Below are 14,726 nucleotides of genomic sequence, written 5' to 3' on the forward strand. Positions count from 1 at the left end.
TGGATTCGATGCACAATTCAACAGGCATATGCAAAGGCTGGTTTGTCTCTTCCACCATCATTGAAGGCCCATTCAACCAGATCCGTAGGGACTTCTTGGGCGGCTGCCTGGGGGGTCTCGGCTCTGCAGCTTTGCAGGGCTGCAACTTGGTCTGGTCATCACACATTTTGTAAGATTTTACAGATTTGACACTCTGGACAGGGAGGATTCCCAGTTCGGACAAGCGGTTCTACAGCAGACTTCGCACATACCTGCCCGTTCTGGTAGCTTTGGGACCTCCCCATGGTATTGAACCCAGTATCCCATTGGACAGTAGAGAAAATAGGCTTTTGGGTACCTAACGGTAAATCCTTTTCTCGTAGTCCATATGGGATACTGTAAGCCTGCCTCTGTACGGCATTCCTGCTGTAAGACACTGTTCCTTAAAATGTTAGGGCTTTTTGGCTTGTCATATTTGACTTTATTCAACAGTTATTGGTGAACTCAGAAGTTATGGTTCACCTCTTTTCTTATTTTTTGTTTGGTTTGGGTGTGCTGTGAGAATCTCACCACGTTATTTGTTCACAGCTCTCCTGCAGTTTTTCATTAACGGACTAGTGGAGGGAGATAGAGGGGAGGAGCCAGTGCACCCACACTGAATGTTTTAATGTGCCTGTCTCTCCTGCGGAGGATCTCTATCCCCATAGTATTGAACCCAGTATCCCATATGGACTACGAGAAAAGGATTTAACGGTAGGTACCCAAAATCCTATTTTTAAAACTTTTTCATATTTTACCATCCATGTGGATTACACTTGGGAATGGTAAAGTATGCCGAATGAGGCACCAGACCCAAAGTGAGCAAAGTGATATGCTAATTGGAGCCTGTCAACCTAATTCTGCTAAAACTTCCCTTGTCTTTACCAAAACTCATTTAGCAGGGGTATAGGATACTACATACAAATGGTCTCTATTCCCTTCAGTTGTTGCATCAGACCTCATGACTTGGGCAATATCATGCATGAAGGTTTCTATGGTCTGTGAGCTCTGATGCTTCAAACGCTAATACATAATAGGGTGGTCCTTATTTATATGCCAAAAAAAAGTTTTTGAGAAAACTTTGGCCTGACCCTCTCCATTTTCCATTAGGTGTAAAAACACTGTTCGAAATTTCTTTAAAATATTTTGATGTTTAAGGGTAGCTCAGGGACCTATTTGGAAAAAGGCTTGAGAAGTGTTCAGTGTAGTGAGAAGAGACCCAGTCCTCTTTCTAGTGAAGTTGCCCACTGCTTGCTATTATTTTTTTTTTTTCAAAGTGTCTCCATCTAGGGACACTATTACTTGCCTTTAGGTTAGAAGGACCTTGTCACTGTCGGTGTCCAACATAGTCTTGACCATGTGGCCCTTGAAATTGTGGGTGAATGCTCTAGGCATGAAATTGTGGGTGAAAGCTCTAGGCATGCCCACATGTTCAATTTCATTTTAGAAAACCTGTTCCTCATTTACTTGCGGTATATGATTTGACACTAATGTGCAAATAAAGTAGTGGGTGACTGGCACAAGTGAAGTATCCACAGTTTTTTTTTTAGAGAGCCTCAGCAGTCTCACTTCCCCCACTTATTACAGTGGAGTCTGGGTCTCGGGTGACTTGTTTTGCAGGGAAGGATGTGTCAGAGCTTATGTAGAGCTTTCCAGAGGTCTCTTCCTCAAGGGCAGACTGGTGTCCCTGCTGTGCCATGACACACTGCAGATTCCTGTCACTGTGTTCACTGCATTCTCCAAAGTTGATAAACAGTGACAGCACTTGCCTGCTGATATTAAGGACAAGGAGTTTTCTTACATTGCGGGGGTAAAGTTTTATCCATAGATAAAATTTTAAATTGTTTTAGTGGGTGTCGGTTGAGGGTTTCATCTTCCTCTCTAGCCTTATTTCCCTTCAGTACTTTGTGTGTGATTGCTGGTGCTCCATTATGGCAGCTAGAGGTACAACTTGAAAGGCCTCAAAATAGGTGTTCACTTGCAAACACTGCAAGGAGCAGTTTACACAACACATTCAGTGATCGCGAAAACCCCCAAATATTATGGGTCCCTGGGACCCCTCACTTACAAAAATCGGGATCCTACTTGACCTTTTCTGGGTCCCAACGGAATAAAGCCTCCTCTCCCCTTCCCCAGCATGACACATACAGAAGCCTCCTCCTCTCTTCCATATGGCCTATACTCTGAGCCAATGGCCAGCCTGAACCTATTTTTTTTATTTGTTGGTAAGCAAACATAGATTTGGGCACCCCAAAACTGTGGCTATTGTGGGTTGGGGGGGGGGGGGGGGGGGGTGTAATCAATTGGCAATTTGCCCACTCACACAAAGCAAGATACACATATACTAGAAAAAGGCATAATGTCGGAATAGGGACGCCTGTGCTGCACCAATCAGGATTGTAAAAGTAATGGCAGCAGGAACAGGAGGGATAGGGTGAGTGAAATCCCAGCAGAGTCTATAGGCTCCTTTCCTACAGGCAGCTCTGAGGGGGAAACAGATCCCTCTGCCCTTGTCACACATATTAACACAGCGTGCACGCTAAAATGGCTGGGTCCCAGGGGACCCAGCCATTCAAAAAAAATGAGTCCCTGGTGCTCCAAAGTGGGTAAAATACTCGCTATAGCGAGTATTTGCGAACCCTGACATTAAAGTGGTGACTCTGCAAAACATGCTATGGTGCGGCAGTGGGACTCCCAGTCTTAGGGGGAAACTTACTAAAGGAAATTTGTGAAAAACAGGTGTATTTGTATCCAGAAATACTTATTTTTGACATTTACTACCCTGAAAATACAATGGAGGAAAGAGATAATACATTTTAAATGTCGATTAGATTAAACTTCATCAGGATGTTGCCATGCATGCCAAAACTGATCCTCTTAAAATACGGTACGAGCTTGAGAGAATCTCTAATGTACCAACCTTGGTTACCAAGTGGACCACCTACAGCTTCAGATATTCCAATTGGGAGGAACGCCACCCCTGTCACTTATTTGGAGGAAGCATTGTAAGGGACACCACATTAAATTGTCTGGAGGAAAATTCCATCATCCATCCCCCTTTCCCCAAAATGAACCGTGGACTCTTATTAAGGTGATGTTGCAATAACTGGATGCAGCCTTTTCAATCTACCGGGTTTTTTTTTTTTTTACATTGATATTTTATGTACACTCTTGCTTTTTTTAGTGTGATATATTTACTAATTAAAGTGTTGTAGCATTTATTACCAACCTTGTTCTGCCATCAATTCAGCGCAATCCATGCCCCTACCTTTTTGTGCTACCCATAAGGCTTATTTGGCACATTCTCTTAAGCTTCATACCATTACAGCACATTCCAATCAGACGGTGGGAACGTCTTGGGCTGCTCATAGGTGTGCTTCTACTTTGCAGCTTTGTCATGCAGCCAACTGGTCTTCTCTTCATACCTTTGTTCATTTTTACAGATTTGACACCTTTTTTACCTGCTTTTGGTTGCCTTGTTTTGCAGGGTCAGCAGAGCTCAAAGATTGGCACATCTCAAGTTAAAGTTCCTTCCTATGTCTCCTGCTGCATGAAAGAGAGAATAGGATTTTGGTACTCACTGTTAAATCAGTTTCTCTGAGTCCCCAGGAGACACTCCCTGAGCAGCTTCACCTGTTTAGTTATGTTTGTGTTATTATGATGTGTGGATGTTTTTTTCCTCCTTGCCTATTTTTCTAAGACTGAGGACTTGTGGGGCATAGAAGGTTTTAAAATATTTAAAGTGCCAGCTCCCATCTGACCACCCATCTATTCCCCGTGTAAGTATTTTCCAGTGTCTCCTCTGGGCTCAGATTTTATTGCGGGTACCAAAATCCTATTTTTTAGATTTGTTTTACCATTTGAAACTGTCGGTAGCAGTGTTTGACATGGCAGCTGTAACTATCTCTTGCTATGTCTGTGTCCTATTGTAAATAAAACAGTGTTTAAAGAAACCTAAGATTTTAGGAGACTTCCCAAAACAGACCCTAAGGGTGTGAATACATGGTACATTTGCCATGTGCGCTGAGATGCGTGCTCCTGTGCACATACCATCGCACAGCTCAAAGTATGTGCTGCACATACTTTTTGAACTAGGTCGCATCACATGAACATCGCATGCGATCTAGTCCATAATGCAAACAATAATTGAACCGTGTATGGGCACCATAAGTTTATTTTTTACTTAACAATTTCTTTGCTTTGTTTCAGGTTACTGTAAACAAGCCTACAGAAAAGAAAAAGTTAAATGTAAGTTGTTTATAGTGTCTGCTAGACTTAAGGGGGTGTACACAGGGTGCAATATACTTTCTATTTGATCCTGATCGGAGTAAATCATATGGAACCGTGTACACATTCGATTTAATACTATATAGTAATTATCTGTACTATATTGTCATGCCTGCAGTCTATTTCTTTTTCCTTTCAATTTTATTTCGCTTATATAAGCAAAAGCACTATTACATTATGCAGTACATTTTTTGCTTCATGCCACAAACGTTCACTCTGCATGGGGAAAATAACATGCATTCATTTTGCTAGATCAGTGTATAGATTTTCACAACTTTCTATTTTTATTTTATTTTTTTGTTATAAATTTGATTGCTTTTTCCTTGATCATACAGTCTGGGAATCACTGTGTGTGAATGTTGATAGAGTGGTTAGCCATGAATAAATAGGCTGTATGTGTTCCTATGTTCCTAACTGGCACATTCTGAAGACTCCCTGAACTCAAAGCACTAAAATAGTGGTTTTAAATATTCTTTCAACTCACAGCACACCAAACAGAATTATAAAATTGCCAAAGCACACTCAGACCCCCAAGGGAAAACTAACAAACCCATTGGCCCCCATATGAAAACACAATTACACTGGTCCCCACAGGTATCAAAAATATAATACGTTGGCCCTCCCTTTAAAAATAGAGACCAGTGAACTGGTTGTGGTAGCTCTAGCTCTGTTGGCACATGAGGACAGCTCAAGGCTCACTTGTGTGCCATGGTAAAGTGGGTGAAAAACGCTGCACTAAAGGGTTAGCGAAATCAGCTCTAACCCCCATGCAACATCTTTTATTTCTCTATCATCCATATGGGATATTGGGGATTCATCTTAACGTATGGGAGAAAGAGAGGTATCCGCAGGAGACAGGCATAGAAGCTCTTTCACTGGGTTTACCGGCTCCTCCCCTTTCTTCCACTCACAAGACCAGTTTAAGAATATGTGCCCTCAGGAAAAGGTGCTCACTGTGAAGCTTCAGAGTTTTTCTTCAGTTTAATTTCATTATTATTTTGGGTCTGCTGTTTGAGCTTAAACAGCATTCCTGCATCGTGGGAAACCAGGGGAAGGGTTCAATTGCCAACCTCTTTAGGTACCGAATTGACCTTGCTGTCCTGAGAGGGTGTTTGCCACTGCGGTCCCTTAGATGTCAGCGCTGCTCACCCCCAGCATGCCGCACACCCCTGGTTCAGCCCGAAGACGACAGTGGTGAGTAGAACCCGGGGTTCCCTCAGTGGGCACTGAGGTATGTGATGCGGCACAGGGACCGCACAGCCCTGCCACATACTGGAATTAGGTGCTGCCGCTGTACCCCAAATGCAGTTCACCGCATTAGGGCTATTTATGCCTATTTTCCAGTATAAATAAATGTGTCCCCTCCAGCGCTATGCAATGGGCGGGGCTTACTCAGTGGGACCTGACCTCTTGAGGGCGCCCAAACTAACAGCTTCCTGCTTCTCCCTGAGCTCTGTAATCGCCATTATTCACCTTCTGGAATACTCCTCAGCGGTGGGGAAGGAGAGGGAATTCTGCAGCAGTGACAGCACAGGTTTTGGGCTCTTTTAACCTTGTGAAGGTTAATAACTGTGTGTGTGTGTGTGTGTGTGTGTGTGTGTGTGTATATATCTCTATCTCTATCTTCCTCTGTGATTTATGTATGTTACCAGCTCTCTCCAATCTGAGAGCTAGGTTGTTGGTGTACAGGTCCCCCTCAGTGCCTCTGAGTCTTACCCACAGGCTTGTTAAGCTACTACACATACTGTAAGCAGTTATTCACATAGTGAATTAACTGTCATAGTGTGCTTATTGTACATTACAATCACTGTGAGTGCGTGTGTGTATTGGTTCAGGTGTTTTTTCCCCCCATCATGGTCAGAAAAATAATCTGTATGTTATGCAGTGTGAAGTTTTCACCTGCTTCTACTTCACAAGTGACTTGTGAAGCTTGTATTTCCCCAGTGCTCAGTGATGTCTCACCCCAGCTTAGTGGGAATATGCAGTCTGCCTCCCAAGAACCAGACTGGGTTAGTTCTATAAAGAGCATGCTGCAGGATGTGTCCTCTCAGCTAGCTGCAAACACTGCTCCGACTCGGACAGGATCTTTCTAATCTGTCGGCCAAAGTGGATAATTTAACCCCCACTCCTACGCACTCCCGTAAACGGGGCACAGAGGCTATCCCTCCGGATACAGATGAGGAGCCTGAAGTGTGGGAGGATTTAGATGAGTCCTTACAGGCACTGAACCACTCATAATGGCCATTAGGGATGTGTTCGACCTCCCTTTTACTGAGTCTGTGGCGGGTGACTCATTTTTTGGAGCCCAGAAAAAGCAGCCTATTGTTTATCCGGAACAGGTTGACTTGGAGGATGCGTTCAAGGCGGCTTGGAAGTTCCCAGAACAGCATTTTAAGCTCAGAATGCGGTTTGTCTGCATTCCCTTTCGAGCAGGCTGGCCGAAAGGTGTGGGAGGAGCCTCCTTTTGTGGACACGTCCTTATCGCACTTGTCCAAAAAGGTGGTACCACCGGTACCTGGGTCCTCATCTCTGAAGACAGCGCTGATAAGAAGGTAGAAGCTACCATTAAGGCTGTTTATACCGCTAGCGGCGCATGTCAGCGTCCGGTTCTCGCTTGTTGACTGTGGCGCAGGTTTCAGAGAAATTAGGCCACATCCAAGATATGGCAAAAATGCTGTGTGATGCGCGAAATTCAGCCATGGCAGTCTCAGGACGCAGAACGCCAGTAGGCGGCTGATGCGGATTCAAAGCGTAGCGTGGAAAATCTCCCTTATATGGGGGACAGATTGTTTGGGAGCGAGTTGGATGATCTGATTTCTATGGCTACCGCTGGGAAATCAACGTTCCTCCCGTCTACTCCCACTGTGCAACGCTGGCCCTTTGCAGGTCTGGCGCAGCAGTCCTTTCGGGCCACCAGATTCCGCCAGAAGTGGAGAGGTGGCTCCAATGCGCAGAGGGGTTCTCGGACAAAGTTCCGTAAGGCCGTAGCCAATGCAGGCCAGGATCGTAGCTCCGGAGCAACCGCATCCAAGCCCTCTGCATGACTACCCAGCACCACCACGGGTCGTATTTGAAGTGGGAGCTCGTCTGCTACACTATTCCCAGGTGTGGGGGGCGCCTGTACCAATCCTTGGGTGCGGACTCTCATTTCACAAGGCTACAATCTAGAGTTTGCAAAGCCACCCCCGCAGAGGTTCTTCAAATCAGGGCTACCAACTTTGAAAGGCCACCCTGTTACAGGCGATTCAGAGACTATTATTGTCTCTGGTGGTTATCCCGGTCCCTCCTCAGGAGAGGGGCAGGGATTACTATTCCAACCTGTTTGTAGTACCAAAACTGAATGGTTCGGTACGGCCAATTTTAAACTTAGTCTCATAATCCACTCCTAAAGGTAACTACCTTCAGGATGGAGTCCCTGCGGGCGGTCATAGCGGGATTGGAGCAGGGAGAGTTCCTAGGGTCCCTAGATGTGAAGGACACTTACCTGCACATCACAATATGGGTCCCACATCAGGCATTCCTGAGGTTTGCCATTCTGGAGGGCCATTATCAATTCAGGCCCTTTGCTTTGGTCTGTCCACTGCACCCCGCGTATTCACGAAGGTGATGGCAGAGATGATGGTCTTAATCAGAAAGAGGGGGCTCAACCTCATACCCTATTGGATGACCTCCTTATAAAGGCCAGGTCGGAGGAGGCTTTGAATCTGGCAATTCAGGTAACTACACAGGTCCTCATTGCACACGGGTGGTTACTGAACCTTCCCAAGTCCTCACTGATCCCATCACAGCGGCTGCTGTTTCTGGGCATGGTACTGGATACCAGGGAGGAGAAGGTCTTTCTGCTAGGGGACAAGGGTCAGGCACTCCAGATCCTGGTGAGCGATCTTTTAGCTGCAGTACAAGTCTCCGTCCATGAATGCATCCGTGTCCTGGGCAAGATGGTTGCCTCTTCCGTGGCGATCCCATATGGGAGGTTCCACTCCCATGTGTTCCAGTTAGACCTTCTAAGCAAATGGTCAGGATCACACCTGCAGATGCATAGAAAGATTTTCCTGTCCATGAGATCCAGGGAATCACTGAGATGGTGGCTCAATCCTCCAAACCTGCTGGCAGGCAGGCAGGTTTGGAATCCATAATTGGATCCTGCTAACGACAGACGCCAGTCTCCAAGGATGGGGCGCCGTGATGCTGGGAAGGACCTTCCAAGGCAGGTGGTTACTTTTTTGTGAATCAAAACTCCATATAAACATCCTGGAGTCGAGAGCAGTGTTTTACGCTTCTTCTGCAAGCTGCTCCTTGGCTGTAAGATCAGGCGGTGAAAGTCCAGTCGGATAATGCGACGAGCGTGGCATTTATCAACCACCAGGGTATAATTCCCATACGTTAAGATGAATCCCCAATATCCCATATGGATGATAGAGAAAATAGGATTTTAATACCTACCAGTAAATCCTTTTCTCTGAGTCCATATGGGATATTGGGCCCCCGCCTCAGTGCGGGATCTTGCTGCCTTGTTGATCCTGAATAATGGATCCTGTTTCTGTTATCTTGAATTAGTTATATTGTTTCTTGATTCAGTTATATTGCCAATCTTGTTCTTGGCCATTATTGTGTTTATGGGTGTGCTGGTTGTATGTCACCACTTTCATACATTTTATATTTTAACACATAGTTATATCCTTTTCTCATATACTTTCCATCCCCTTCTGGCACAGTTTTCATATTAACTGGTCTTGTGGGAGGAAGTAGAGGGGAGGAGCCAGTACACACAGTGAAAGCTTCTATGTGCCTGTCTTCTGCGGATACCTCTTTCTCCCATACAATAAGATAAATCCCCAATATCCCATATGGACTCCGAGAAAAGGATTTACCGGTAGGTATTAAAATCCTATTTTTGAATGCCTTGGCAAGGCATGAGGTTTTTTTTTTTTTCTTTTTCTTCTTAGAGCTAGTATAGCTTTTTTACATTTTTTCTTTCTACAGTGCACTCTCCGAGTAGAGATGCTAATACCGGGCCGATGTTGGGTCATTCCAAAAGTATTGTCTTAATACATTCTGTTCATAAACCATTTTATTTTGCCTTTTTTTTTAAGTTTACTTTCTTATTTAAACAACTTTATATATTAATTTCACAGGAAAAAGAACAGGAAGATAAAAGACATAAACTGCAGGCTGAGAAAGAAGAAAGAGACCGGGTTAGGGAGGAAGTAAAGGTTGCCAGGGAACGCGCAAAAGAAGAAGCAAAGAAAAAAAAGGATGACGAAAAAGAACAGAGGGCTAAAGAGAAGAGGGAGAGAAAAGAGAAGGAGGATCGGGAAAAAGCTGAAAAGTTGCGACTAAAAGAGGAAAAAAAGAAAGAGAAGCTTGATGCCATGGAGTGAGTTTTGAGTAGTGTAAGGGAACCAGTTTTTTTTAAAGACTTTAGGCCCCAATACACTGCGATTTGGGCCCGATTTTTCACCCGATTCCAATGGATCAGGTCATGAATTCGGCCCAAATCGCATGTGTATAACATAATATCCAATGCGCTGTTCCGTTTGGCTAAATTTAATTATCACTCATTTTATTACCTACTTTCTGCAGACCAAAGTTGTTTTAATTAAATCTTTTTTTTTTTCACTGAGCAGTAAATGGTGTTTGAATTTAGAATACATGGTTAAGAAAGCTCATCTGTAGTGCTCCACCCCTCCTTTGTTACCCTGTGCTTGTGGTGCTTCAACAGTCAGTGGTTAGAGCATTTATTTGCATAGCACTGGCAGCAGTGATGGTTGGAAGTGCCATAAGAATCTACTTCTGGTTGGCAGGCCTCAAATATGTTAAGTTTGGTGGTACTGCAAGCATTTGACTTCATAGAAACAGTTGCTGCAAAGGCATTAGCCTTAGGGTGAAGCATCTTCATGTGTCGTGTCCCCCCCCCCCCTTTTTGTATTCAGTTTTAGCCAGTTAGCCAGCTGTTTGTGAAGTTGGGCACTAAGTTCCATGTCCCACTTATTTAAAAAAAAAAATTGTCCTTTTCACTGAGCAAATTCTTTAAGGTGCGGATCTACATAGTTATGATGTATCCATTTTGAGGTTCTTTTGATCCATTACAATTTCCTTCACTAGTGTGTTGTCCATTTTATGGTAGATGAAAGGATGACGGGCATATTTTGCATGTCAATAGATTGTGTTAATTGCTGAACAGCTATGCCTTTACAACATACATTACAACAGGCTCCTGAAAATCGGGCCCTTCTCCTGGCCCACTGAAAGGGTGGATTTCCCTGGATCCCCCACATTCTCCCTGCATCTTTTTGCAGGAGTGCGCAGAGGGGGTGGGGCAGAAATAATTCAAAGTATGTCATTTTATCACTAGCCCTCAATGTACACCCACAAATCGCGGTATTTCCTGCAATGGGGGTGGGGCTTGAATTAAAAAAATGTAATGGTCACCTGATTTGACCTTGAATATCTAAAAAAGTATATTATACAGTTAAATACAATTTCTCTTTGGTATAAGTTTCATGTTGGGATGACTTTGAGAACAGGAGCAAAAAAAACTAATATTTTTTCCAACTATGAAGGGTTTCTAGTTTGGTCGCCTCAAGTTCTGCGTCAGCAAACCTCTGTTTGTGTCGTCTTTTGAGTCTAGCTGCTATTTGTATTGCTGAACCTCGCAGGACGGCCTTTAAAGCACAACAGTGTACAAAACCCGGACGTGTCTTCCTTGCGATTAGTGTCAACATAGAGGTCTAGGGAGGTTTGAATAGCGTTTTGGGCCTCTGACTGGGCCAGCAGGAAGGCGCTCAGCCTCCAAGGGCCCGGGGCGACCCTATGCTCAGCTACGTCCCAAAGGATCGCCAAAGGGGAGTGATCAGTTCAGGTAATTGGTAGGATATCAGTTTTACTGACTGTGGGCGGGGACCATTTGTCAACCAGAGCCAAATCTATGCGTGAGTATGAGCGATGGACATGTGACTAGAATGTGTAATCCCTCTCAGAGGGTTGTTTCGCTCTCCACAAGTCGAAGAGGTCATACTCTGCAAGAACCTTGCGGAAGCTAGCCGAGCAATCTCGTTATCTGATATAGCTAGTGGAGTGTAGTGGTTTTGACTTATCTAGTGTGGGGTCGAGAACCATGTTAGTCTCCTAGAATAAGAAGGGCCCCCTTTGCTCTTTTCTGTAGGGCACAAAGGAACCTCCTGCAGAAGAACACTTGCTTAGTATTAGGAGCATAGCAGGAGGCCAAAGTCACTTCAACCTTGTCCAGGTGTCCCGTTAATATCAGGAATCTCCCGTTAGGGTCTGCATATTGGGAGGACAGACCAAAAGGGCAATGCCTAGCTATGAGAAGGGCCACTCCAGCTTTTTTGTTTGGCCCATTGGCAGTAAAGCAATGTGGGTATCTATGGTCTGTAAAGAGGGGAGGGTTATTTTTTTTGGAAGTGTGTCTCCTGCAGTGCGACTATCTGGGCTTTGATTTTATGAAAACAATTCAGCGCAAATTTTCGCTTCTGGGGGGAATTCAACCCCTTAACATTTAAAGACACTACCTTAACCATGTTCTAGTACAGGAGGGCAGATAGTATAGAGCGAGTTGAAGCGAGGGTAGTAGTAACCTGACATGTGAGTGGTGTTTAAAAAAATATGGACATAAACAAAAACATAAAATATATACAAAAAGACAAGACTTAACTAAACGGGGATAGAAGATCCCACTTGGGATCTAAACCAGCCTACACCAACAGGCGGCTGGGTGTAATGAAGGTGTGGGGGGTAGCGGACAATCTCCCACCTCCCATATTGTATGGGGATAAAAGGATTTCCCGTCAAACCAGGCAAGCTAACCTTAAACAACCTACTAGAATTTTAAGTTCAACTATATAAATGTAAAGGTGAGCTTATATCATTCTACGGAATTAACTTGTACTAGAGTACCATTCCCAGATAAAGGGCAGAAACTAAAACTTGTGTGGTAATTCTAAAAAAGAGATACTGTAGAAACAGAATACAGAACGTGTGTGTGTATATATAGACAAAGCTCATACTAACTTATGCAGGTCAATCCAGTAGCCAGAACTGCGCCCTGATATGGATCAAACCTAGTGCCAAAAGCATGAAAGTTGGGCTATGAGCCAATAGCAGCAGCAGGCCCTCTGGATAGAGTGCAACCGGTAGCACGGCATTAAGGACACATTCGTTACCCAACCATTCCTCACCCCACCGCAGACCAGTCCTGCTGAAGTCGGCGAGGGGAAGGAGAGCCGGGCACGGGCTTGGAAACGCTCCAAGAGGCCATAAGCTTCAGGCCCTCCTCTGGGTTTATAATGACAACCGTGGAGCCTTCTCGAGAAACCAGCAGCTTTGTAGGGAAGTCCCATCGATACGGAATATCCACCTTTCTAAGAGCTGAGGTGATTGGGTGGAAGGAGCGTCTTTTCATTAACGTGGCTGCAGATAGGTCCCCAAAAAGCTGAAGTTCACCAAGCAGGTCAGACGCTGCGGCAGATGGTCTAGCTGCTTTGAGTACGGCTTCCATGATATGATAGTAATGCATTTTTATAAGCACATCTCTAGGGGCATTCTCGGGTGCGGATCTAGCTTTAGGCAGTCTATGTGTTCTGTCAATAAGAAGATCCGCAGAAGAGGCTTGGGGTAGAAGTTTCCTGAATAGATCCATGGTGTAATCATGCAGGCTGCTATTTGAGATGTTTTCCGGGATGCCCCGCAGCTTAAGATTAGATCTTCGGGACCTGTCCTCTAAGTCAGAAACTTTGTCCCGTAGTAATTTGACTTCTGCTTCAAGTGCATCATGTGAGTCGATTAACCCATTGTGAGAGCTCACAACCTCCTCCATCTTGGTCTTAAGGTGGTCGGTGCGCCCCCCCCCCCCCCCCAGTTCATCTACAGCGTGTTGGCAGTTTTGCACCGCAGCCCGCCGTGACTTCATTCTTGAATTCTTTAAAGAGGAGTTTCAGAGTACCAACTGTCTGTCTCCCGCTGGAATAGACGGTGGCGTATCAGATGTAACAGGGGAGGACGCCGACAGAGCGTGTGTGCCTGGGGAGTCAGACATGGCTGTAGGCTTATCTGTGCTCTTGGGGCGAGACCTGCTGGGAGAAGCCTTAAAGAAAGGAATCTGGGAAATAGACTGGCGGTTTGCTGCGTTTAGGAGGCATAATGAGGAGCCCAGATGAGGTGCTGGTTGAGAAATTACACGGGAAATAGGTACGGTTCCACAATGCGAATTACATGCAAGTTATTCTGTAATAACCATGGGAGGTAGGAGAATAGGGACTTAGTCGGTCATGATGGTGAATACGAGCACAGTCAGTGGCCCATTAGGCATATCTGTCTGGTGCAGGTGGTTGCACTGACACAGCTGGCCACATGGTGGAGCTCCTGCTGATAATCTGCTGGTGTGCTGCTCAGAGGGCAGGAAAAGTGGGCACTTCTTGTACCCAGAGCCCACAGAGTTTGTGTAGTCTTGTTATATAAAATAACCGACAGTGTAGGGGGGCTCAGAGGCACCTTTTGTTATGCACTCCAGCACATCCAGGGAAGTCTTTAGGTGTGACACATGGGGAGCATACAGTGTTACAGGGGTGATGCCAGCCAGGGGAAGGGTTTGAAGCTTAGCACAGGGTATCCTATTAGTCTGAGGAGGCTCCAGAGGAGAGGGTATACAGCAGCAAGCAGGGTCCCCCGCTTATGGACTGAACAGGATTACAGTGCAGCTCCTGCTGAGACAAGCTGGCTGCTGCTGCAGTTAGCAGAAGGGAGCCCAGCGATGGTGACCCAGGCTACAGGGGCAGCCCTCCCCGATCTTCGGGATATGAGCAGTGCGCTCTTTCTTAGTTAGCCCTGGGCTATTTATCTGCTGCCGGCCGTTTCCAAGATGGCCGCCGCGACCAGGGGGAGAGCGGAGATCCCGCAGCTCCCGGCCTCTTACAGCCCGTCGGGTATTCTCCAGTAGGTGAGACCAGCTTACTCTGGCAGTGGAGGTCCCCTCCTACCTCTTAATGCAGCTCAACACTCTCCCCGCTTCCCTCGAGGCGCTAGGCCGCAACCCGCAGGGCAGGAATTCTCCCACCCCCGGCTCCGCAGCACCAAGAACCCCGAGTCGGAGGTCACCACAGGCGGGCAGGTATGCTGGCAAGCACTAGGTGCTCAAAGTCAGGCACAAAATGCCGTTTTAGTGGGCAATTGGCAGGAGCTCTGCAAAGAGACGTCCTGTCGCCTTCGCCGTTGGGCCACGTCCCGTGGCCACCTTTTTGAAGCTATTCAATACGGTCGCTTTCACTCTCGACCGTTTCAGTTGTCTCTCCTCCATCAGTGGTCGTGATCACACCTGCATCTTCATCAGATGGTGACCCTATCTCCTCAGGCACGCCTGTCCCTACTGTGGTGGCTAAACTCCGCCAACCTACAGGAGGTTTGCG

The 14,726-nt window shown here is 45.8% G+C and overlaps 1 protein-coding gene across 1 annotated transcript in view; it reads left to right on the plus strand.

Moving 5' to 3' along the window:
• The window catches only part of CHAF1A (chromatin assembly factor 1 subunit A), a 248,464-nt gene that overhangs the window by 62,507 nt on the left and 171,231 nt on the right, over positions 1-14,726 (plus strand). Inside the window, exons 4-5 of the mRNA XM_083179341.1 lie at positions 4,228-4,266; positions 9,441-9,682. Of these exons, the coding sequence (XP_083035467.1) occupies positions 4,228-4,266; positions 9,441-9,682 (281 nt within the window). The remainder of the gene's footprint in view (positions 1-4,227; positions 4,267-9,440; positions 9,683-14,726) is intronic.

This window comes from Crinia signifera, chromosome 1 (genome assembly GCF_055691185.1).
Source record: "Crinia signifera chromosome 1, ASM5569118v1, whole genome shotgun sequence".
NCBI classification, from domain to species: domain Eukaryota; kingdom Metazoa; phylum Chordata; class Amphibia; order Anura; family Myobatrachidae; genus Crinia; species Crinia signifera.